Source organism: Crotalus tigris, unplaced genomic scaffold (genome assembly GCF_016545835.1).
Source record: "Crotalus tigris isolate CLP2741 ecotype Arizona unplaced genomic scaffold, ASM1654583v1 scf7180000017773.841730, whole genome shotgun sequence".
Lineage (NCBI taxonomy): Eukaryota > Metazoa > Chordata > Lepidosauria > Squamata > Viperidae > Crotalus > Crotalus tigris.
The window spans coordinates 700,001-726,444 of NW_024096624.1; the positions used below are offsets into that span (position 1 = coordinate 700,001).

General features: G+C 46.6%; 1 protein-coding gene across 2 annotated transcripts in view; it reads left to right on the plus strand.

The window, feature by feature from the left end:
• LOC120307277 (killer cell lectin-like receptor subfamily B member 1B allele A) overlaps positions 1-13,774 on the plus strand; it is a 23,649-nt gene extending 9,875 nt beyond the window's left edge. For both annotated transcript variants that reach the window (XM_039341844.1, XM_039341845.1), the window contains 4 exons: positions 5,871-6,020; positions 8,722-8,876; positions 10,782-10,894; positions 13,206-13,774. In XM_039341844.1, coding sequence (XP_039197778.1) covers positions 5,871-6,020; positions 8,722-8,876; positions 10,782-10,894; positions 13,206-13,341 — 554 coding nt within the window. In that variant the 3' untranslated portion in view covers positions 13,342-13,774. The remainder of the gene's footprint in view (positions 1-5,870; positions 6,021-8,721; positions 8,877-10,781; positions 10,895-13,205) is intronic.
• Positions 13,775-26,444: the final 12,670 nt, after the last annotated feature.

Genomic DNA, 26,444 nt, shown 5'->3' on the forward strand with positions numbered 1-26,444 from the left:
TTTACAATGTCTTTACTCATTTCCTCAGATAAATGTTTAGGAAAACATGCCAGGAAATATATTTATTTATTTATTTATTTGTTTATCCTGCCTTTATTATTTCTATATATAACTCAAGGTAGTGAGCATGCCTAATATTTCCTCCTCCTATTTTCCCCACTACAACAACAACCCTGTGAGGTGGGTTGGGCTGAAGGAGAGTGACTGGCCCAAAGTCACCTAGCCAACTTTCATGCCTAAAGTGGGACTACAACTCACAGTCTTCTGGTTTCTAGCCTGATGTCTTAACCACTAGACCATGGGTGTCAAACTCGCTGTGTCACGTGACATACCGTGACATATCATGACTTTTTTTGCCTTTGCGGAGCTGGGGTGGGTGTGGTCTCCGCGTGACATATCCGGCCTGTGGGCCAGCAGTTTGACAGCCCTGCACTAGACTAAACATAGAACACAAAGTCATTGCATATGATTTTGCATGATGATATTATGGTAGACATGATATCACTTGCTTCCATGTATGTGGATCATAAAAGCCAAGATGGTGGCTGAAACCATATGATTGATTCACAGAAAAGGAAAGGAACTGTGGGTGATAATAGTTGCCACCTGGAATTCGACAGCCTTTGTGCTTTCAAATTATATTATTACATCCAAATCATGCTATTGTTTGCTTGTTCCTTACCTAAGGTTGGATGCAATCGTGTTATCTCTTCTTTATCTTATTATTTATGTATTTCAAGAGTTTCATCCTACTCTTTAGAAGAACAAAAATGTTCTGAGTTAAATCATAATCAGATGACTAAATAAGAAAATATGAAGGGTGGGTTAGCAAAAGGGAAACAGGATTATAATTGTTGTGTAGTGGGAATAGCGAGGCATTGAACACACGGAGTTGAAATAACAGCTCTTTATTCAGTTCTCACAAAAGCAGCTCTAGCAGCTGCTTGACTTATATTTATACGGACTGCCACTAGGCAGCAGCCAATGATTTTAAAGTACTCATTCCCGCCTAAACCAAGTTACAGTTATACAGATTCAAATAGAACAATCAGTTAACCATTTTTTATAACAGATCTTGTGAATTAGCTTAATACATAACACCTCTTCCCCCCTAGATCAATACATATCCATAAATTGTACATAGTCCTTCAGATAAGTAGGTGGCTTCTGCGATTGTTCCGATTGCCGCATCTCTGCCAGAGGTTCCCGGTCTACCCTCGGCTGGCTGGATAGACCACAGTCTTTTCGACAGCTCGGGTTGGATAGACCAGTCTCTGTTTGTCGTGTCTGGCTGGGTAGACCAGTCTCTGTTTGTCTTTTCTGGCCGGGTAGACCGGTCTCATTTCAGCTGGTCTGTTCAGGTAGATCAGTACACCTGTCAGTGAGTGGAGCAGTCCTGGAAAGGCTGGGAAATAAGTCCTCCAGCAAACTCTGATCTGCGGGCACTGTTCCTTCAGTTGTTAGTGATTCAATCATGACTGAGTCATCCAGCATGTCTCCTCGAATCGCGCAGGACTCCGGTGACTCAGATGCACCGCAGCTGTCAGGCAGCCCTCGGCTCTCCTCTTGGTCGGCGGTGAGGGTTTGATTAGCCTGCCACCAACACAGCTGATCGATGTGATGACACAAAACACGCCCGTCTTCCAGACCACTTCATAAGAGAGTGGTCCTGACACCTTACAAACCATAGCTATCACCCACAGTGCTCCTTGATCGTAGTTCCGTGCTCAAACTCAGTCGCCAACTCACAAATTCCTCAGGGGCTTGGGCTGAGCTGTCTCTGTTGCAACTCGGTCTGGATGGAGACGGTCCAGCTTCATGGTCAGCTGACATCCCCATCTCAGCTCCGCTGGGTTATGACCCATTGAGGTGCATGGAGTTGTGTGTTGGCAGAGCAAAAAGTCTGCCAACCTGTGATGCCAAACGCTCTTTGTTATTCTTTTAAGTGCTTCTTTGGTTGTCCTGACCATCCTTTCCGCTTGACCATTAGAGGCCGGGTGAAATGGGGCAGAGATGGTGTATCTAAACATATTAGACCTTAGAAATGACTGAAATTCTGCAGCAGTAAATTATGCCCCATTATCTGATACAATTACATCGGGTAAGCCATGTGTGGGAAAGATTCTACGCAATTCCTGGATGGTCCTGGCAGTAATCATAGAGGGGACAAGTGCTACCTCAAGCCACTTTGAGTGACTGTCCACTACAATGAGGAACACCTATCCTTGGAAGGGTCCTGCGTAGTCTATGTGAATCGTAGACCATGGAGTTTGCGTAGTCTCCACACGATGTACTGGGGCTTGAGGCATTTCAGGTCTGGACTGTTGGCAAACCTGGCATCCTTTAACTTGAGCCTCAATATCCTTATCCAACCCTGGCCACCACAGGTAGCTTCTTGCGAGTGCCTTCATCCTGACTATTCCAGGATGTCCCTCATGCAGAGATTCTAAGACTCTTTCCCTTAGTATGTGTGGTACTATTACCCTACTCCCCCATAGAATACATCCTTTGTATGCTGACAGCTCATCTTGTCTTCTAATAAAGCTCTGAAATTCCATCCCAGGACTGGCTCCTGGCCATCCCCTCAGCACCCAGTTCAAAACTCGGCTGAGAGTTTTGTCAGTGGCTGTCTCAGCAGCCATGTCCCCAGCGTGAAGGAGAGATTCAGGCAAATCCTTAATTGACGAGATGCGTGTAGCAGGTGTGGGGTCTGGTTCTAAATTAGGCAGGGGCAGTCTGATGAGTGCATCAATGTGACCCATTTCCTTGCCAGGCTTATGGACTAGCCTGTAATTGTAGGCTGCCATAAAGACTGACCACCTCAGCATCCTCAGAGACAGGATCTGAGGGGTTTGCTTGTCTGCAGTAAACAGACCTAGAAGAGGCTTGTGGTCTGTAAAGACCATAAATGGGCAACCATAAAGGAAATCGTGGAATTTTTTTATTCCTGCAACTATGGGTAAAGCCTGCGGGGGAAAGTGTCCTTGAATAATAAGATATGGGTGCTTCCTGCCCATTTACCATTATATGGCTCAAAACTGCTCCTATCCCGTATGATGACACATCACATGCAATACTGATAGGCAGTTTTTCATTAAAGTGTGTTAACACAGTCTGACGACAGCAGTGATTTGACTGCTTTGAAACTGTTTTCGTGGGAGCTAGTCCACTGCCATGGTACCCTTTTATCTAAGAGCTCTGCTAATGCAGCCTTGTGAGGGAGAAAGGCATGATAAAAGTGAAGTAACTCCAGAAATGCCTGCAGCTCCCCCTTTGACTTTGGTCTGGGAACCTGCAAAATAGCCTTGAGCTTTGAATCAGCTGGGTGTATTCCGGCAGCTTTGATCCAGAAACCGAGGAACTCTGTGGAGTTTACTCCTATTTGACATTTTTCTCTTTTGAGCTTCAACCCCGCTTCGCGGAAGCGCTGAAGGACAGCCCTTAAATGTTCTGCAAGTATTTCTGCTGACTCCCCAGCAATTAAAACATCGTTGAAATAAGGACACACACCTGGAATGTTTTTTTAACATGCGTTCCAATCATGCTCTGAAAGAGCCCTGGGGCTACACTAACCCCAAACTGCAGGCGACAAACCCTGAATGCCCCTCTATGAGTAACTATTGTTTGAACCTCAGCAGAGCGTCATCCACAGGCAGTTGCTGATATGCCTACACCAGGTCCAGCTTTGCAACCTCCTTGTAAGGATGCCAGAATGTGGCTAACTACAGGTATTGGATACGCACATTGCTGCAGAGCTTATTAACAGTGCACTTATAATCAGAACAGATGCGCACCTCTCCATTAGGTTTGACCGGAGTGACTAATGGGGGTTTCCCATACACTGTTGTCAACAGGTTGCAAGACTCCCTGTTGAACAAGCTTATCTAATTCTGCATCGATCTTGGGCTTTAGGGCAAAAGGCACTCTACGAAGCTTTACTCTGATTGGGAGGTGGAGAACAATTGGTACTCCTTTGTACTTCCTTAAGTTGGGGCTGAAAACCTCAGCAAACTCCTGGCAGACAGCTGCCAAATCCGCTGTTTGGATTCTGTTAATGCCAGTGACATGGATGCCCGGGGCATCAAACCAGTCTAAGCCTGATCAGGCTTATGCGCTGGCCTTCGACCACCACGACACTGAGGGGACCCTCAAACTATTTGAATGTCACTTTTATCATAGCTTCTCCTTTAATCGCTACGCGGGAGTTTTGAAAATCTGTCAAAACTAAATCTGACAGCTTGAGTCTGACTCATTTCCCGCCGTTTCTGCAGATGAAATTAAAAGTCTTATAGGAAATTATAGACACAGCTGATCCAGTGTCCAGTTCCATGGAGCATGGAACTCCTTGTAGCTTGACTTTTAGCCTAAGCTTTTCTTTTAGGGGGCAATGAGCACCAGTTCTGAGAATGCTTCTCCTTCCGGAGCAATATCCTACTCTATTCTGCCCTGGGGCTCCATTATCTCTCCTGGGGAAGTCTTCACGTGGAGATTCCCTCTGGCGACAGATGATAGCGATGTAGCCTTGTTTGCTACATGCTCGGCACACAGCTGCACGAAACCAGCATTCTGAGTGCTGGTGTCGTCCTTCACAGCCCTGACAGCTAGGGAAGAAGGCTGCCTTGTCAAGTGGCCACTGCCTTCTTTCTGGGATCTTCTGCACCCAGTCGATCTCAATGTCTATGTCTGAGTCTTCTGTTTTCTCTGACTCTTCATGATGCACAGCTGTCTGGCTGGGAAAATTCTTTGAGGGATGTAAAGCCTTGACAGCTCCACCTGCGGCCTCTTCTGCCATCACTTCTTTCAGTGCGTCCTGGAATGTCAGAGTCTCTTTAGCAAACAGCCTCTGCTGTAAGTCTCTGCTTCTCAGGCCACATACCAGTCGGTCCCTGAGCCCGTCCTCTAGATTGGGAAATTCGCATAGCCTGGACACTTGATGTAGGGCGGCCACGAATTCAGCAACGGTTTCACCTGGCTGCTGTTCTCTCTGCTCTATATGCGATGATGGACAGTCTTGGTTCGAAGTGCTCCTTGAATCTTCGTTTCAAGTCAGTGAAGGTGACTGACTCCAAGGTAGCAGGAGCGACTATGTTCTCTGCTATATCAAAGGTGGCTTGGCCACACACACACAACAAGGTTACAGCTTTTAAATTATCTTCTCTGACCCGGTTCGCTCTGAAGTAGTTTTCTACTCTTGAGACGTACAAACTTCATCGTTCAGGATATGTCACGTCGAACTTGGAAAATTTGCCAACTTTAACCATGGCTGGCTGTTACTGCATCTCCAATGCCTTATGCTGCTAGGGCTTCTGTGAGTTTCCCAGGGATGGGTCCCTTAGGAAGGTGATACCTCCAGCGTTTGCGTACTGGCAGGCAGAAGGGGGAACACGGTTCCAACCAGGGCGCTAATGCCTGGTCTTACCCCTTAGTGACTTAGCTCTTTCTTCCTAGCAGCATAATCCCACCTTCATCGCCAATGTTGTGTAGTGGGAACAGCGAGGCATTTGAAGACATGGAGTTGAAATGACAGCTCTTTATTCAGTTCTCATAGAAGCAGCTCAAACATCTGCTTGACTTATATTTTTACGGACCGCCACTAGGTGGCAGCCAATGATTTTAAAGTACTCATTCCCGCCTAAAACAAAGGGTTCTCAACCTTGGCAACTTTAAGACTTGTGGACTTCAACTCCCAGAATTCTTTAGCTTTGCTGGCTGAGGAATTCTGGGAGTTGAAGTCCACAAGTCTTAAAGTTGCCAAGGTTGAGAACCCCTGAGTTAACCGTTTTTTTATAACAGATCTTGTGAATTAGCTTAATACATAACAATGATATTTTCCTTTTCTCAATTTATTTATTCCCTGTTTGAATTCCAAGCTTTTCAGAGAAGACAATACACGGAGGCTTTTGACATATCTGTTGACCCTCAGGAGACCAGCAATGGCACCGAAATTAAGCACAGATTGGACAACGTTGTCTCTCGCTTGCAGACATTTTTGTGTAAACAAGTCCTAGTGAACTCAACAGGTAATGCCAATATTCTCTCCCTGTGAGATAAGGATGGGGAACATGTCACATCCAATCTCTTGAATTTTGAGAAAATTGGGAAGATCTGAGATGTAAACAATCCCTTGCCTTTCCATAAATGATGGAATAGGAGCTCTTAGGGTATTGAGGGATATATTATTTTCTTGATAGTAAAGACAATTGCTCAGATTACGGTCCTTTTATGGCCGCATTAAGAACATTTCTGAAATATTTTATAGATGTTTTCCGTAATTATGTAATGCAAATTATCAACATGTAATCTGTGCTAGCGATGTTAACTTAATCCAAGATTCTCAGCAAGATATTTAAAATAAATAAATAAAACCCTTTGTCTTTTCTCACAATGGATAAGTATTACAAACATACATATTGGAATGTAAGTTAACAAACTGGCATTTTTAAAACCCAAAACATAGGCAATATACTTTTTTCCCCATATACTTGAACATTGTTTTAAATTAGACTATCATTTTTCTTGCTTTGGTAGATTCACTTGTGAACTCCTCCATTTCGTTATAATCTTGGACCAAGTTCCAGTTGTTCTCAAATTGAAAAATTACACGTTATATGATATCCAATAGCTTTTCTAATAAGCAATCTTTATTTTGGGGAATATATCAAGAGGGATATTTGCTTTTAAAATAAATAAATACTCTATCACTGAATTAACCTTCTAGAAGGCATTTAAGGAATCTTTTTATAGCTCTGTTAGTACTATAAAGACAATACAATCTCTGTATAAAACTACTAGGGGAAGACCCTGGACATGGTGGAGTTCCAGTTGAAAAATACAGAACTTTTGTAGATATATTGACTTTATATTGTTACTGTATATTACTATATTATTACTGTGACATAGGACGTATAAAATGATGGAAGGAATATAGAAATATTCCATCATTTTATATTTCCTATGTTACAATACTATTAAAGTCTTAAAAAGGCCTCACCATACATGCAAATTGTAGATCAGTAACTATGCATAACATGAATGCTGAAGCATTAAAGACAACACTAGTCAGGAGGCTGCAGAAAGAAATACGACACTCTGATAATTCACCCAGCTTAGTCTGGATTTATAAAAGCAGACAAGCATTTGATAATTTGTCAACTGATGTTTTAATCTTCACAACAAATACACAGAGACTGTTATAAAAAATTAAAAATGCTAATAGACCCAGAATACAAATGAGAGCCTTGCCTATCTGGTTTCATTAAATTTTGGCATGGTCACATACCATGACTCCTTATAGCAAGAATAATAATTTAAACATTCAGAATGTAACTGACAATAAATCAAGTTTCATTTCCTCCTCTGAATTCTCAACCAAAAGGAAAAAAAAAAAAACCTGGTAGAGGCTTTCAGAGCCAGACCCCTAAAAGTTCTCCTTTAATCTAGTTTGGTCTTAGCATCGGCAAGAGGGACCCAAAATGTTGAGTTAGTAGCCATGACCACATAATTGATGCCCTCACCCCTACTTTAAGCGTGATGCAAGGGCAGCTCATGTAAAAAGGGGTAGACCAGTGTTTCTCAATCTTGACAATTTTAAGGCATGTGGACTTCAACTCCCAGAATTCCACAGCCAGCATTGCTGGCTGTGGAATTCTGGGAGTTGAAGTCCACATGCCTTAAAATTGTCAAGGTTGAGAAACACTGGGGTAGACCGTTAATTACTTTGCTATAGCTGCCGTTCGATATTTTTGCACCCTTCCTCAGTTGTCTGTGATTTTAATTTTTATTCAGATTCAGTACTTGAAAGTACAGCATACCTCTAGAATAGTTTCAGTGTATAATTTCTGCAAAAACAGGTAGTTCTCAACTTACGGTCAATCGCTTAGCAAATTGTTCAAAATTATGATAGACTTCCCCAAAAGCTACTTATGACACCCCGCCCCCAAATTACTTAAAACTGTTTGAAGCGATGGCCCTCGCAGCACCTTCTTTTCTCAAAATTCAGGTGGATTTGCCTTTACAACCGATTGAAGGGACATTGCAGTTTGCCCTTCTCCTCCCTATCCCACTCCGCCAGGTCCCACACCCTCCTCCCCACCCCATCATTGATCCCTCATTAATCTTTTGTATTATGGAGCTCAGGAGCTCTCATTGGCTGCACTGTCCCTCAGCATCCCTAGGCCGCATGGCTCTGTCCCATTTTCAGAAGAACCCTCCTTCACCAAAGTGAGCTCCAGAGATTTGCAGCACAAAAGATAAAGGGACTGGGGAGGAGTGGGGAGCACTCAGTGGGGTGGGAAGCAAGCCCAAGGACTGTGGGGGCTCCAAAGGATGGGAAGCAGAGCACAGGGTGCCTCAGGGAATGGAGGATGGAGGCCAGGTGCACCTGGACCTACACTATGTCTCCTGTGGCCTCCCTCATCCCTGAGGCTGCCTATGCTCCATTTAACAACCTACGTGATTATTTAACGACCACATCGGAGAGAGCAGGGTGGGGTTATTATGCAAGATGATCATATGGAAACTTTGCTTAAATGACCATCACGACTTGCAGCCATAATGGGCAGGCTCCATTAGGGTCATAAATCGAAGACTACCTGCATCTCATTGTGATGGCACATGCATGAATTACTGTTGTGCAGCTTTAGAAACTCCACATCCCATTAGAAAAGTTCATATCTGGCCTGATTCACGTAAAATAATGCATCTTTGTTATATGGCGTTCAGAGAGTTTCAGATGCTACGTGTGTCCTGGAAACTGGTCTTATCACGATGGCAAATGCTACTGGATTTCCAAAGAATTGGGGACCTGGGACAAAAGCCAGGAAGACTGCAGAGCCAGAGGGGCTCAAATGCTTGTGCTGAAGGAACGAGAAGAAATGGTAGGTCAAGATTTGTGACGGGGCGGCCACGGGAGCAGTGTTAATGGATTAAAAAGAGAGAGGGGAACTACAAGCCCCACAATTCCTTGCTTTCTAACTAGAATGGCAAATACACATGTTGATTAAGTAAATGCTGCCTCACAGGGATGTCCATGGGAGGGAAGGAGGGGAGGGAGAGTTACCCAAAAATAATAATAATCAAGATGGCATCTATGACTGTGTGATAGAAGCTCAACCCCTTTTTTATATGGGTCATGAGCTGCACACCCAGTGGTGGGATTCAGATACGTGAAGAACCGGTTCTCTGTGTGGATGCTGCTTCCGGAAGTCCATTCAGGGCCTGGGCAACAAAAAATTAGCTACTGTGCACACTCCTCCTAAAGATGATGAAGAGTAGAAAACCACCACTGAGCCATGTGCATCAGTAAGTTGTCAGTAGCTTCTTCCAGTCTGATAAGGAACAATTGTGGAGCACCCTCATCACACGGGTGACACTGAAAAAGATGGTGTCATTTTTCAACAAATGTTATTTGTATAACTCCCAGTGGTATATCTAATGCAGCGGTTCTCAACCTATGGTCGTGACCCCATTTGGGGTCGATCGACCATTTTACGGGGGTCGCCAAACAGGGCGATCCGCCATTTCCCCCCCGCAGGGGGCGCCGCCGCGCATGGGGGCGCCGCGCCGGGCATGCACGGCACGTTTGTGTGACGGGAGTCGCCGTCATACAAACGTTGAGAAACGCTGATCTAATGCTTCTGCCTATTTTCCCCACATTAACAACCTGTGAGGTAGGTTGAGGAGAGAAGCAGAGAGACTGCCTCTCACCCAGCCAACTTTCTAGTCCAAGGGAAGTATAGAATTCATGGTCTTCTCGTTTCTTGTCCAGAAGTTAAATGACTACACCTAACAGGCTATCATATTGCATATATTTCCTTGGACTTTTTCCCAGAAACTCTTACAAGTCATAGGACTGCAACAGCAAGAGGATAGAAATAGAACCTAGAACTGAGGAGAAATTTCCTGTCAGTGAGAACAATTAACCAGTGGAACAGCTTTGCCTTCATAAATTGTGGGTGCTTCATCACTGGAGGTTTTTAAGAAGAGACTGGACAGCCACTTGTCTGAAATGGTATAGGATCTCCTGCTTGAGCAGGGGGTTGGACTAGAAGACCTCCAAGGTCCCTTCCAGCTCTAGTTTGTTTGTTTGATTGATTGATCGATCAGTGGAATGGCTTGGCTCCAGAAGTTGTGTGTGCAGGAGTTGTGGGTCACTGGAGGTTGTTAAGAACAGATTGAACAGCTATTTATCTGGAGTGGTGCAGGGTCTCTTGCTTGAGCAGGGGATTGGATTAGAAGACCTTTAATGTCCCTTCCAACTCTGTAATTCTTCTCCTCTGAATTTCTATCACTAAGTGATTTGGTTATAAAGCACAGTGTCATGTGACTGCACAGCTTAGCGACAGTAATCCTGGCAATCCCGGTTGCCGAGTATGTATATCAGGGGTAGTCAACCTTGGCTCTTTTATGACTCGTGGACTTCAACTCCCAGAATTCCTGAGCCAGCTGGCTCAGGAATTCTGAGAGTTGAAGTCCACGAGTCATAAAAGAGCCAAGGTTGACTACCCCTGATGTATATTCTTAAATGTCTTCACTGTAACCATCCTAAATAAATCACGTCAGTACATCCAACCTTACATTTTAAAGAGCAGTTGGAGGGAAAGGACGTCATTAAATCCATCATTTTAATGATGTACTTATGCAAATGCTGTACATTTATAGCTTGCTTCAGATATAGTGGTCTGAAATATAGTTTTACTGCAACCAATGTCTGCTGAATGATAGCGAGTAAAATCAAGGTTTCACAATTCAGCAACCTCTAATCAAGTCCTTTTTTTAAACAGAGTTTTATCCAGAGTATTTCTGATGAAACACAGTCACTATGGATTGGGTTGATAGGAATGTTTCCAGCAAGAAAGTGGATGTGGGTTGATGATTCCCCATTGAATGAAAAACTGTAAGTATTTCTTTCTAGACTTATTGAAATCCTGCAGTGGACAATTCCATCCACTAAACAACCTGCAGCCTATTTCTGAGTAAAAATGAATAAAGATTCTAAGCTAAGTGGAAACAAGTGGAAGTGTTTGAAAACTGCCGGCAGTGATTTGCTTAAAAAAAATCAAGGCAAAACAAATCCTAAAATTGGGCCCAACTCACTTAACAACTGCCTTGTTTAGCAATGGAAATTTTGATCCCTATTGTGGTTTTAAATCAAGGACTACCTGTATGCATCAGATATTCTTGTCACTAGATCTCATCTTACTGAAGGTACTGTATTTTGCACAAGGGTCATGCAGGGACGTTGTGCAACATGTGGGATGAGGAAGGAGTGAAACAGTTTAAGTAAAGAAAGCTTTGCATTTTCCCAAGAGAGGCCAGTCAGATTTCATCCAGCATTTAGGCAAAATTCTAGAGCTCAAGTTTATTAATGGTTAAAGTGTTGGACTATAACCAGGGAGACACTTGTACAAGTCCACCTTTGATCCCAGTGACATGCAGCTGTTCTGCTGTCTTTCGAATCAATAATAAGCAATAAGCAAAAAAAAAACCATTAGTTTTTTTTTAAATATAATTTTTAAATGCAGGTAGTCCTTGATTTGTGACTGCAATGAACACTGTCCTAAGTCATTACAGTCATAAAACGGGTCAGTTACATGACCAACCTGATTTTACAATCTTTTTGTGGCAATTGTTAAGCAAACACCAATAGTTCGCAATGGGAGTGACTTTGGCAAAAACTGGAAGTAACTGCCAGTTGTGGTGGTGGGGGGGAACATGATAAAATGCAGTCATATGACTGCAGGATGCTACAAACAGCTGTAAATGCATCTCAATTGCCCAGTGTCCAAAGTTAAGTCATGCAAGGCCCAGCTGTCTTAATTTCCAGTCCTGGTCATACATAGCCTCCAGGTGCTAAGCAATTAGTCGTAAGTCAAGAACTATCTGTACAATCAAAGTATAAAGAATTAAAGGAATAATAATAAAAAGTGCAGTATGTTCACTTCCACCATTCTTTCTATTGTGTAGTTACTTTTTTTACTCTTTCCTTTCCCTCTTTTTTTTTTTTTTTTTGTAATTCCATTCCCCTTCTCTTTCAACTCTTTTTAGTCCTCAAATCCATCAGTCCATTCAGTCTTCTTTCAACCCTCCAAAGAAGAAAATATTAAAAGGGCTGAAAAAAATATATTTCCTCGGGATCTTGAAGAGGCAGGAAAGCATGCCCAGTTTTCTTAATAGCCCCAAGTCTGCCTCCTCCAAGCAGAAACCAGATCTATAGAGGATCAGGAAAGTTGGAGCTAGAACAGTGGTTCTCAACCTGTGGGTCGGGACCCCATTTGGACTCGAACGACCATTTCACAGGGGTCGCCAAACAATGCAGTCCGCCATTTTTTTCCCCTTTTCCTTAGCTGTGCTACTCCCTTTTATTCTATTGGCTTTTGAAAGCCAATAGAATAGACTCTCTTGAATAGAGTCTAATTCTATTGGCTTTCAAAAGCCAATAGGAATTGTCCAGGCTGTCTCTGCCCTGCTGAGCCTGCCAAAAGTCCCATTCTCCAAACGGTGTTGCACCAGTTGAGTAGTCCTTGACTTACGACCGGTTGAGTAGTCCTCGACTTACGACCGGTTGGGGGTCGCGGCATTAAAAAGGTTGAGAACCACTGAGCTAGACGATTAAGAAGACAAAGACCTAAAATCTGCATACCTCACCCAAACTCTAAGAGTCATTAGCCCAGTCCCATGGAAGCAGGATATGACCTTTGGGACAAAATAGGATTAAACCACAGATACCAAGGCCCAGAAAAGCACACTCAGACTCAGTTCAAAGTTCATGCCAGAGGAACAGGAAACAACTCAAAACAAAAGGCTTCAGAGGGTATAAAAACCCCACTCCCTACATGTGTTCCCTCTCTTTTCTGCCAGAGCCATCTTCCTGTCTGGCTCTCCTCTCCAATAAACTACAACCTTCTTGCCAAAGCAGTTGTCATGTTTATTCCCAGCTTGGATGAATCAGGATGATGACTTTTCTTCCAACAAACCAAAAGTTCATATAAGGTTTCTACTCTTTCAAACTTTTATCTGTGTTTCCTGGAGGAAAGTTAAAATAATAGATGCCCTGTATGTTGTGTCTGATCAACATATAAATATTGGAAGGCTGATTATGGGGAATAGAAAAGTCCAGCCAAAAACAAAGGGAGGAGGAGGAGGAGGAGATTACAGGATGACAGACTTCTCTTTCTAAAAACATCATTCTCTCTTTAATTCTTCAGGCTGCAAGAATTGGGGCCCCTTTTAGGAAACAGCTGCGGGATGCTGATGGGGCCAGAGATTGCTTCTGAAGCCTGCTCTACTCTCTCCATGTGGGTTTGCCAGACGGAAGCTTTGGATGTAAATACTTTGGCTTGAGCTAAAATACTGCTTTGGATATGTTCTCCAAAGCTGTGTTATTGGAATAAAGAGGTCTGGGGAGGAGTGAGGTAGTAATGAAATGATTCATTAAAGCAGGGTGACATCCAGTGGTGGGATTCAAATATGTGAACAACCGGTTCTCTGTGTGGATGTCGCTTCCGGAAGTCTATTCTGGGCCTGGGCAACAAAAAATTAGCTACCAGTTCTGCCGAAGTGGTGTGAACCAGCTGAATCCCACCACTGGTTACTTCCTCATAGAATGGTTACAAACAGTTTAAATCACTTGGCAGGAAGGAAATGTCATCATCAAACTATTTATAATATATTCTTTGCTCTTTCTCTTAACAATAGTTGTAAATTATTAGGTACAAGGCTTTGCTTGTGTGTGTGCCTAAAATGTATCAGCTGAAATAAACTTTCTTAAAGTGGTTTCCAGTGAACAAGTGATGAAATTGTGTATCTAAATTGCTTTCTCACTGAGCTTCGCTGTCTCTCCCTATTATTTTTTTTTCCTCCTACAATAAGGAGACTTTGTTTATTTTGTCTTCCTGGCAGCTTCTCTTTTATAAGTTTTCAAGCATTCTTCTCTTCCTTTTGCCATACCAATAATTTGGTTAAGTCTAGTCCACTCCATGTGATCCAGTCCCCTCCTTGCTAACAAGGAGAATGAACTGAGGATGGGGAATCAAATCCTTCAGAATTTTTCTGCTATTTTTCGATTAACTCCTTTATTTGATCAACTCACTTTTCCTTGGTTGAACTGGATCTCTGATCCTTTCCTCATTCCTCCCTTTTGATCTCAGCTTCCAGCTTGAGGATGGAAAAAGTATTTTAGCAACCTGATAATTTGCCAATTATTTGTCTAATAAGTCATTCCCAGCCTATGAGAAAGAGTTCGTTTCATGATTGGGTTTTTTTGTCTTTCCACCTTATCTAACTTAACTTCTCCGCCCTGAGAAGAACATCTCTGCTTTCAGAGGATTGAGCGATAGAGCAGAAACTTTGTTTTCTCCTTTCACACATTCCAGCTGGCTCAGGGAAAGCAGCCATGGCGGCTCTCCCTGCCTTTCTGTTGGAAGAAATTCTAATGCAACGGAGATACTACGTGCTCCACCATCACGGTAAAGTAAAAACGCTGTGGTTAAGTGCTTTGATTATGTACTGTATCCTCATTATTAAGAACATAGATGTAGTGGTGTAGTGGTTAAGCCAGCAGTCCCTCTCTCATCCCTAGTGCATTGTTTTGGAGGTGGGGAGATATTTTATTTATATAACCTATTGCTTTGCTAAAGTTATATGCCAAGTGACTGGAGAGTTTAAAGTGCCATAAATAACAAAACAAAAAACAAAAATAATAAAATCACCTGTCTTATTGAGGCATTAAGTTGATAAATCAAAGAGCTAGAATGTTGACTGCAGAGCTGAATACTGTATTTGCCATCTTGATATCCCAAGAGTTGGGCTTAGAGATAATATACAATTTTATATTCAAGAGTTTGGGGGGATTTGCCTATGAATACGGATGTGAACAGCAATTTAACAATTCAGGTTATCCACAATGAAATGGGATGACTGAAAGGGCAATCCAGTCTAATAAACAAAGTCTAAATGTCTGGGATTGATCTAATACAGTGGTTCTCAACCTTTTTAATGCCGTGACCCCCAACCGGTCGTAAGTCGAGGACTACCCAACCAGTTGTAAGTCGAGGACTACCCAACTGGTCGTAAGTCGAGGACTTTCCCTGCCCGGGAGCGCCGCGCATGCGTGGTGCCGCCCCCTGCACCGGCCGAGGCGTAGCTGGCAAGCGGCAGAGATGGCACAGGCCGACCAACTGGCTGGCCACCAGCTGGCCCAGCCCAAGGGAGGTAAGGCACCCGCCAGGCCCCACGTGCGCCAGCAACCCTCCCTGCGCCCGCCGGCCTCCCTCCTCCCACCCCTGGCCCTCTTTTACTTACATTTTTAGTAGTTGCTCAGCAGGGAGGGGTGGAAACTTCCAGACAGCTCGCCTTCACTGCAGACAACTTGCAGCACCGTTTGCAGAATGGGACTTTTGGCGGGCTCAGCAGGGTAGAGACAGCCTGGACAATTCCTATTGGCTTTTGAAAGCCAATAGAATTAGATTCTATTCAAGAGAGTCTATTCTATTGGCTTTCAAAAGCCAATAGAATAAAAGGGAGTAGCACAGCCAAGGAAAAGGGGGAAAAAATGGTGGACTGCGTTGTTTGGTGACCCCCATGAAATGGTCATTCGACCCCAAATGGGGTCCCGACCCACAGGTTGAGAACCACTGATCTAATATATTTCCCTACTTGAATGTTGGAACACCCCAATAACTAGAATGCAGCAATCACCAGCTCAGATTTTGAAAGGCAGAATGGCTTTAATAGCTGCTTCCAAATAGTTTAACTAACTACCTACTAATGTTCTTCAGGAGCTTCAGTAAAACAAAATAACAGAAGTGTTTTCATTATTGCACAGTTAGATCCCTTCCACCATTGTATTTTGGAGAGAATGTGTGATATTCAATGATGAAGGGTGACAATCAGTGGTTATTATTCAAAAATATGAATAGCTGTGTTGATATTATGTAATGGAAGGATAGTACTGTATTGGTGAACTAGGTACCATACTCATAAACGTGGAATGGGTGGAAACTATCATCAAATCGTCTTTAACATTATTTTTTAATGTAGAGGAAGTCCTCAACTTATGACCACAACTGGGACCAGAATCTTGGTTATTGAGCAAAGCGGATATTAAGCAAGATGCTCAGGTGACTGCTTCATTCAACAACCACAATCCCAGCACCCCTGGTTTCAGTCATTAAGTGATTTCCTGGGTCGTTATGAAAAACGAGTGAAAGAGGGAATCTTTCTGGCAAGTAACTCTTAGTGTGGGAAATCAGCCCCTGCAGAGAAAGAAATATTCTTGGAAATATTTAAAAGGCAGAATATATCTCCCTAAAGGATTTTAAAGGCAACCCCGCCCCCCAAGTCTCTCTGTCTCAAACAGAAACCAAGTCAGACTTGTTATGTCCCGAGCCTTGCAAACGGCTCGGGCGTTTGCAGGCAGTCCCGGGCAGGTGCAAAGCTGCCCGGGACCAGACAGGCTGTCGCCAGCGCCGTGCGCATGCGCGGGTGCTGGCGCGGGAAAAGTAACACATTTACCCGGGAGTTGCCTATATAAGAGGCTGCGAGCGTTTGGGAAGCTCAGAAGCCATCTACTTGTAAGCTGAACGCAGAATAAAGAAAACTGAGAACTCCAACTGCTTCTCGTGTCTGCTTTTCGCCAAGGATTCAACACTGGCGATGAAGGTGGGATGCCTTACACCGCCTGGAAAGGAAGAAGTGTAAGCTTACCCAAGTGAGTCCTGAGAGGCGGAACGGCGTCGACTCGGCAGCTGCCCGCCAATCCAGTGCGCATTCGGGGGTAGGCTGGCTGATAGACCCGTCTCCTGAAGATGGCAAAAATTGGAAGGCTTTCGGAGTTCGACGTCTCACATCCAGAGCGGTGGGAGTCCTACGTAGCCAGGGTGGAGAACTACTTCAAGGCAAACCAAGTGAGGGAAGACAGCTTGAAGGCTGCCACCCTGCTTTGCGTTTGCGGTCAAGACGCCTTCGACATCGCAGAAAACCTTGCAGCACCTGTTCCAGTAGAGTCTGTCAGCTACGCAGATCTGAAGAAGTTACTGAAGGAGCACTTCCACCCCAAGATGTCCGTCATCGCATGGCGCCACACCTTCGAGCAGAGGGATCAACGGTCCGGCGAGTCGGCCAAAGAATACATCGCCACATTACGGAAGGCCGCCAAGCACTGCGAGTTCAAAGACCTCGAAGAACGACTGAGGGATCGATTCGTGTGCGGGTTAAGGCATGAAGATCTACAACAGAGACTTTTCGCTAAAGAAGAATTGTCCTTCCAAGATGCCTTAAGGGAAGTCACCGCAGAAGAAGCAGCAGGCGGCGCTGTCAAGAACATGCGGCCGATCAGAAACAGTCCAGAGGTTGCATCCGTGCACCAGGAAGACGTCCAAAGAAACTCCGAGGAGGATCCGGACGAGGAAGTCGACCGTCTCCACCCCACGAAGGAAGAAAATCAGAAGGGAAGCTCTTCAGCTCCGCTCAAGTGCATCGGCTGTGGAGGTCGCCACAGGAGAACCGACTGCAAGTTCCGCTCCGCTACCTGCCGAGCATGCGGCAAACAAGGACACATTGCAGCTGTGTGTCTGGGCCGACGAAAGGTACAACCTCAGGAAGAACTGCGCCTGAAAGGTACCAGATTCCCCAGCCAGAATAGGGTAGGGTTTTGCGCTTCGCGAAGAAGCATCCTTAGGACAGGCACACACAAGCCCATTAAGAAAAAGCTGTCACTCAAGGTGAAGCTACAAGGGGTTCCATTAACTATGGAACTAGACACAGGGTCTGCCCTTTCAATCATCTCCTTGCATACATTTAGGAAGATTTGTTCCGGTAGTGGAACTCAGGCCAAGTTAAGGCCGTCTGACATTGTGTTAACAGATTTTCAAAATTCAAGAGTGTGTGTTAAGGGGGAGGCCACCCTTAACGTGCAATACAAGAGTTTTGAAGGTCCACTAGACTTATTAGTAGTAGGGGGTGAACGAACGAGTCTCATAGGACTCGATTGGTTTGAGGCCCTGGGGATACACGTCACAGGACTCAACAGTTTACAAACACTCGACCTACAGGAAGTCTGCAAAGAATTTGCAGATGTTTTCAGCCCCCAGCTGGGCACATTCAAAGGACCCCCTGTGTCCTTAAAGCTAGACCCCACTGTCACTCCCATTAGAATTAAAGCAAGAAGGGTCCCTTTTGCTTTAAAGAGTAAAATTGACACTGAGTTAGACAAACTGATCCAACAGGGAATTCTAGAACCTGTTGATTCCAGTCCTTGGGAGACCCCCATTGTCACGCCTCTAAAGGCAAATGGGGACATTCGCATTTGTGCTGATTACAAATGCACTCTTAATAAGGCATTGCAGCAACATGCCTATCCTGTTCCTGTGGTCAGTCATATCCTGGCCTCCCTCAAGGGGGGGCGTGTTTTTGCAAAGCTTGACCTAGCTCAAGCATATCAACAGCTGCCTGTTGATGATGATGCTGCTATAGCTCAGACTATTGTGACCCACAGAGGGGCCTTCAAGGTAAAAAGGCTACAGTTTGGAGTGAATGTCGCTCCTGGGATTTTCCAAAGCGTAATGGAAAACACACTACGGGGCATACCAGGGGTTTTTGCCCCTACTTTGATGATGTCTTGATTGCAGGAGACTCCACACACATTCTAGCTGAAAGGCTAAGGGCTGTTCTGTTAAGATTCAGGAAAACAGGCCTCAAGCTCAAAAAAGACAAATGCAAGATTGGGGTGCCTTCTACTGAATTTCTGGGGTTCAAAATTGATGCTGCTGGGATTCACCCTGCTGAATCCAAACTAACTGCTATTTTAGAAGCACCTAGGCCAAAGTCCAAGGCCGAACTTCAGGCCTTCCTAGGCCTCCTGAATTTCTACAATTCCTTCCTTCCACATAAAGCTAGTGTAGCTGAGCCTCTTCACAGGCTCCTAGACAAACAAGCAGTGTGGCAGTGGTCACAAATGCATGAGGGTTGTTTTAACAAAGTCAAGGCTTTGCTCACTTCTAACAGTGTACTTGCACATTTCAACGAGTCCCTTCCTGTGTGCATCGCTTGTGATGCGTCCCCTTACGGGGTTGGAGCTGTCCTGAGCCACCTCAGGTCTGATGGAACTCAGGTTCCTGTTGCATATTACTCCAGAACATTGTCTTCTGCTGAGCGCAACTACGCTCAGATAGACAGGGAGGCTCTGGCTGTTGTTGCTGGAATTAAAAAATTCCATGACTTTCTATATGGCAGGCACTTCACGGTCTTCACTGACCATAAGCCTCTGCTGGGACTGTTTACCACACGTAAGCAGACTCCCCAAATCATTTCCCCTAGAATGCTTAGGTGGTCTATCTTTTTGTCTGCATATGATTTTTCCTTACTCCACAAGCCTGGAAAAGAAATGGGCCATGCTGATGGCCTCAGTAGATTGCCTCTGCCAGTAGTAGAAGCTGACCCTGCGCCAGCTGTCAACATTCTATCAATCCAAGCCTTGCCCGAGCTCCCTCTTAGTGCCAGGGATGTTGCCGCTGAAACAGGTACAGATCACACACTTTCACGTGTCCGTTCCTGGGTTTTGTCTGGTTGGCCTGAGCACTGCCCTAGTCCTGAGTTTCAGAGTTTCTGGTCCAAAAGGAACGAGCTGTCCCTTTCTCAGGGTTGTCTGCTTTGGGGAAACAGAGTTGTCATTCCCACCTCAATGAGGACTAGGGTCTTAGAATCCCTCCACGAGGGTCATCCTGGCATTGTTCGTATGAAGGCTCTTGCGCGCAGCCACTTGTGGTGGCCTGGTTTAGATAAAGATATTGAGGCTAAGGTGCATGCATGCCACCTGTGCCAACGATCTCGCCCAGAGATGCCCCAAGCTCCCGTGCATAGATGGGAGGAAACACAGTCCCCATGGTCTAGGGTGCACATTGACTATGCTGGGCCCTTTCAGGGCCAGTTCTTCTTGGTCCTTGTTGACAGCCATTCCAAATGGCTTGAGGTTGTACCTGTCTCATCCACCACCACTGCAAAGACTATTCAGGTACTGAGGGGGATTTTTGCTGCACACGGGCTTCCAGATGTCATTGTGTCTGACAACGGCCCTCAATTCACTTCCTCCGAATTCCAAGCTTTCTTACAGGCTAACATGATTCGTCATGCCACGTCTGCACCCTTCCACCCGTCCACCAACGGTATGGCTGAACGTATGGTGCGCATCACAAAGGACGCCTTGAAAAGACTTACCTACGGGGACTGGCATCACAGGTTGGCTGACTTTCTCCTTTCTTACCGCACCACACCGTCCACTTCTACAGGGAGAAGCCCAGCTGAACTTCGTTGGGGGCGTCAACTTACTACTAAACTTGACCGGTTGCATCCGGACAGATTGCCTTCATCTACCTCACATCCTAGGGCACCTAGACAACTACTTGAGGGTGCCCCGGTCTGGACTCGCAATTACGGGCCTGGTCATACATGGGTCCCCGCTTCTGTCTCCAGGGTCACGGGTCCTCTATCCTACGAGGTAGCTCTGGACAACGGTCGTGTCCTGCGCAGGCACATCGACCAACTCCGCCCTAGGCGGCATATTCCAGCTGAGACTCCTGGGTCTTTTCCAGGGGGGGAGGGGGACCCTTTGGAGCAAAGGGAAGGGCACGAGCTGCTGTCCATCTCCATTGATGGAGCCACTGACGGCCCATTTCAAGCTTCTGCAAGTGCTCCGAAAAGGAATTCATGGAGCTTACCCACACAACAGGCACTCACGCTTACTCCAGCCAGGGAGTCACCCCTGGGGAATACTCACTTTCCACACACATCACACAGCACTCCAGTCACGGAGGATACCCGGGGGGGCATCCCAACAAATCATTCCCCGCAAGAGAGCTGGCACACAATCCCCAAAGTTGGCCTGACCTTACCCCAAATCCTACAGGGGGTCACACATACAGGGAGGTGGTCGAGGAGCCAAGTCCCGACTACAACACCTCTAGCCCAAATCAGGAAGTAACTGAATTTTGGGAAGGTACAGAATCCCACACAAGTCCGGATACAGAACGGGACTTAAGGGATGGTCAACCCTCTGACAGGTCTTGGTTGGACTTAGGGGGGTCTGCAGAAACGCCCAGCAGTGGCTATCACTTCAAGGGGCCCGAGGGTCTACAGCTAGGCAGGTCAACCAGGTCACAAAGTGACAGAAGCCCTGGCCTGACGAGCCCGGTGGGCAAGCAAGCAGGCCAGGCATCGGGGCACAGTCCTTGGAAGGCACCAAGACAAAATAAGGAGAACAGGCTCACATCTCCCTCCAGTCAGGGAACTCCTGCTAGTAACCCAGAGCTGAGAAGGTCACAGAGAGCAAACAAATCTCCTAAGTACCTAGAGGATTATATAACATTGCTGGCAAGGCAAAAGCCAGCAAACAGTGGGAGCACTGGGAAGCAGAACACTGCATAAAATAAATGATTATATGTTGGTAGTAGTTTTAGCCCGGGGGAAAGGGGTGTTATGTCCCGAGCCTTGCAAACGGCTCAGGCGTTTGCAGGCAGTCCCGGGCAGGTGCAAAGCTGCCCGGGACCAGACAGGCTGTCGCCAGCGCCATGCGCATGCGCGGGTGCTGGCGCGGGAAAAGTAACACATTTACCCGGGAGTTGCCTATATAAGAGGCTGCGAGCATTTAGGAAGCTCAGAAGCCATCTACTTGTAAGCTGAACGCAGAATAAAGAAAACTGAGAACTCCAACTGCTTCTCGTGTCTGCTTTTCGCCAAGGACTCAACAAGACTAGAGTCAGGAAACTGGGATTACACCAAAAATCTCAGAGTCATCAGCCACAGCCCCAGGGAAGCAGGATATGACCCTTGGGGCATAATAGGATTAACCCACATATGCCAAAGAACACACCCAGACTCAGGTCAGAATACATGACACAGGAAATACAAAACCTCAAACACGAACAGGAAACAACTCCAAACAAAAGCCCCAGAGGGTATAAAACCCCACTCCCTACATGTGCTCACTCTCTCTTTTCTTCCAGAGCCATCTTCCTGTCTGGCTCTCCTCTTCAATAAACTGCAACCTTCTTTCTAAAGCAGTCGCCATGTTGTTTATTCCTGGCTTGGACTGAACCACGATGAATACTTTTCCTTCTACTATAGCAAAAAGGCTGCTTGCTTTGGGGGGCCCTGGAGAGTGTTCAGCTCTGTATGGAGCTGAAAACCTCTCTGAAGGAAGCCCTTTTGCCCTCCAATGTTCCTGCAGGCCACTGAAGGATTTCAGCTCCCCTCTATGCATGAAGGGGAAAACCTTCATGGGGGTTGCAAAAATTGAGCTGACATCTTCAGATTTCTGCTCCATTTCTGAAGCCCCTGTGAAGGCCCCCCAACACAATGTTACAAATCTGTTCAGCTCCATTCCTGCAGCCTGCAGAATTTCCCTCCCCTCAGTTCATAGAAGGGAAATCTGTTATGTATTGATATGAATTACTTAAAATACTGTTGGAAAAGGTCAACAGCTGCATCTGTTTAATCACCAGACTTTCTGTAACAAAATCCTTGGTGGAGCTACAGGAATTTTTCATATCTCCTGTCCTTTCCACTTGCAACTTTCCCTGACAGCTTCCTTTTGACACTCTAGGACAGACATGTCAAACACAAGGCTCGGGGGCCGGATGCGGCCTGCGAAGTGGTTTCATGTGGCCCACGAAGCCATCTTGGAAACAGTGAGGGAACGGCCCCCTCTGCATTGGCCCTGGCCCAGGTCAGCCGGGAGCCAATGTACAATTTTGTGGTGGCGATCTACACTGAAACACATTCAGTCTTACCTCAACAAGGCCATCTGGAAACAGGGAGGAACCAGCCCCTGCCGCGTTGGCCCGATCCCCTGGGTGTATGCTGGGGAAGTGTCACTCTTTGTTAGGAATGAAGAAATGTACCATCATCTGGAAGTGGCCAACAAATGGCCCTCCCCTACTTCAGATATTTGGCTTGATGGGCTCCAGGGGAGGGGTTTCGGCAGGCAGTGGGGTGCTCTCCTCAAAGCGCTGAGAGGCTGAGCTGGGTGGCGCGAATTCAAAAAGAAGCGCGAGGCTGCCCAGCTCCCAGCCTGCCTGCTTTCGGCAGGCAGCGGGGTGCTCTCCTCACAGCGCCAAGAGCTGAGCCGGGTGGCGTGAATCTGATGAGAAGTGCAATGCTGCCTAATCTTCAGTCTGCTCAGTTTCAGCAGGCAGCAAGGCGCAAAGCTGGTGAGCTTTGCACCGCCCGGCTCAACCTCTTGGCCTATCCTGGGGGTCTCCCATCCTATTGCTAAGGAAGCTTTGGATACAAAGCTGGGTCTACTCCCATGGAGAGGGAATGGGCCTCCCTCAGACTTTGCCCTCATACCCATCATGAACAACCTGGCAAAGGAGAGCAAGCACAGCAGCAGCAGCCTTGAGGAGGAGATAAGTGCAGCTGGGTGCCCCCTTGGGGAAGTGAGGTTGGGCTTGGTGCCATGGGAGCTCGAGGGCCAGGCTGGGCGTTTGACCTCTGCTGCCCAGGGCTCTGGGCAGCCTGCACCACCATCCAGCCCCCCTCCCACAGTGAGGCTCCTTTCAGTGGACCATGCCTTGGCACTTGCCCTGGTCCCACCCCCTTCTGCCAGAGTCCCTCAGATCTGTCCCACTCCTGCCCAGGGCCCCACAGGCACCTTTGATGTGAACGATGTAGAGCTGACCATGCCCTCCCAGTAGGCCACACCCACTCCATCCACACCCACCCAGCAGGCTGCACCCACCCTGGCCACACCCACCCGGCAGCCCAAGGGCAACCGCAATGCTGATGCGGCCCTCAATGAAATTGAGTTTGACACCCCTGGTTTATGGTGTGCTGTATAGGTATGTTTGGCAAAACCTTTCTGTCAGGGAATTGCTCAGCCAGTGTCCAAATGGAGACACTGACACAAACTTGTATTTTTCATATAAATAAATATATTTTACAACTATATATACAGCAAACCAGATAGTCAGGCAAACAGGAGCATTATCAGGTAAATCACAGAGTGCACAGGGCACATAGAAAAGGCGGTGGGGGGGGGGAGAAAGGGAACCTCCACCTCTATACCCACAGCAAATAGTCACAGTGTAGATTGCCTCATGCAGGAGCCAGCACTTTTCAACAAATCAGCTATAACTGTGTGTTCTGGCTCGCTGCACAACCCCATTGCTCCAGCTACTAAATTTAAATAACACTTTCCCTATGTGTGAGAATGTGGGGCTGATGAAACAAGCAGGCTTGGAGCTCCACCAAGGATTTTGTTACAGAAAGCCTGGGAATTAAACAGCAGCGGTTGACCTTTTCCAACAGTATTTTAAGTAATGGACCAAGCATCCCAGGAGGAGAGAGAGGGTCATCAAGGCAGGGAGGAATCCAGCTCCTGAAAGCCAATCCAGGAGGGCCACCTGTAGAGTCCATAACTATTCAGGTGGAGAAGAAAAATTGAGTCATGCCTGGGTCTTCTGGAAGGATAGTCCCCAACGAGGTTTTCCTTAAACACCCTCCCCCCCCCCCAGAGGCTCTTGGCAGGGAAACAGGACAGCACAAAGAATGGCTATCATTATCTGGAATCTCTGGAACGTAATCTGTTCATAATCAGAGCACTGTCTGTACACAGAATGATTTAGACCAGTGGTTCTCAACCTGTGGGTCGCGATGGTCTTAGGAACCAAGATACCGCTCCGCATCCGTCTCCGCATGGCCTCCTCCACCATTTGCAGAGAGAGAGACAGAGAAGCACTTTCGCTTCCCTTCTCTCTCTCTCTCTCTCTCTCTCTCTCTCTCTCTCTCTCTCTGACTTACTTCCTGCAGGGCTCCTGATTGGCCTTGTGCCCGGGTGCTCCACCCCCTGGGAGAAGCGCAGCCAGGGCCTTGTGGCCTTGGAGCTGCCCTGCTGGGAGCAGTCCACTGGAGGCTCCGCTGGGCGGGCCAGCCCTCCTGCAAGCCGTGGCCCAAGGGAGACCAACCCCTGCGATTCCCAGCCAGCCCGATCATTGGCCCCGCTGGCCGGGAAAGCATGCCAGAGTCCAGGCTGCCGGGAAGGAAGAAGGAGATGCAGCAATGGTAGGAGAAGAGAACCTCCTCCTGGGGCCCGGCGCTGGTGGCATCTTCCCCTCCTCTTCCTCCTCTCCTTCTTCCTCTTGCTGCCCCCCAGGTGGCTCGGGCGGGCGGAGGGACTGGCAGGGGCCGTGCAGCACCAGCCCCCACTGTGGCTCCATTGATGGGCGGAGGACGAGGCCGGGCAGCGTGGAGTCCCAGCTGGGGCAGCTGCTTCCTCGCCCTCCTCCTCTCCTTCCTCCAGCTATCCCCCAGGCAGTTCAGGTGGTGCTGTCCCCACCATGGCTCCATCAATGGGCAGAGGGCGGGCCGGGCCAGGGGTGGTGGGGACCCCCGACAATGCAGCTGTACTGTCGCCGCCCCCGGAGCTGCTGCCTCCCGTCCTGCTCTCCCTTCCCGCCTGTTCAGCTGACAATGCAGCAGAGGCTGGGGCGGGGACCCCCGACGATGCTGCCATAAGAGAGAGAGAGAAAGAGAAAGAGAGAGAAACAGGAAAAGAGAGAGGAAAGAGAAAAAGGAAAGAGAAAGAGAGAGGAAAGAGAAAGAGAAAAAGAGAGGAAAGAGAAAAAGAGGGGGAAAAGAAAGAGAAAAAGAGAGGAAAGAGGGAAAGAGAGGAAAGAGGGAGAGAGAGAAGAGAGAGGAAAGAGAAGAGAGGAAAGAGAAAGAGAGAGGAAAGAGAGAAAGAGGAAAGAGAAAGAGAAAGAGGAAAGAGAGAGAAGAGAGAAGAGAGAAGAAAGAGAGAAAGAGAAAGAGGAAAGAGAGAGAGAGAGAAAGAGGGAGAGGAATGGCGCTTCTCCAACCAGGCTGGGCAGAGCCGGCTGAGCGGCCTTCCTGCCCCCCCTCTCCAGCCAGCTGGATGGGGGAGGGGTTGGGGGGTCACCACAACATGAGGAACTGTATTAAAGGGTCGCGGCATTAGGAAGGTTGAGAACCACTGCTTTAGACTATGCTGATATCCCTACGGCAATGCTTAGAAATTGGTATTCTGTATTGTTTTCCTTCATCTCTTTGGGAGAGAAACCCCATTGCGATATAATGATTCCTTCACAACACAACAATACTGAAGGCTAGGACATATCAGGTCATATTAAATATGGTTGGAAAATATTTTCTTTGCCGACTGCCAGCAGTTCAATTCTCACCAGCTCAAGTTTGACTCAACCTGCCATCCTTCCAAGGTTGGTAAAATGAAAACCCAGATTGTTGGGGAGGGGAGAATATATTGACTCTGTAAACCTCTTAGAACGGGTTGTAAAGCACTGTGAAGCGGTATATAAGTCTAAGTGCTATTGCTATTTGTCTTTCTTTTTGTCTCAGAACTGACAATGACAGGGTTTGATCATCAAATTACACTTATTCTCATTAACATTATATATTTTAGCTCTTTCCTAATATTG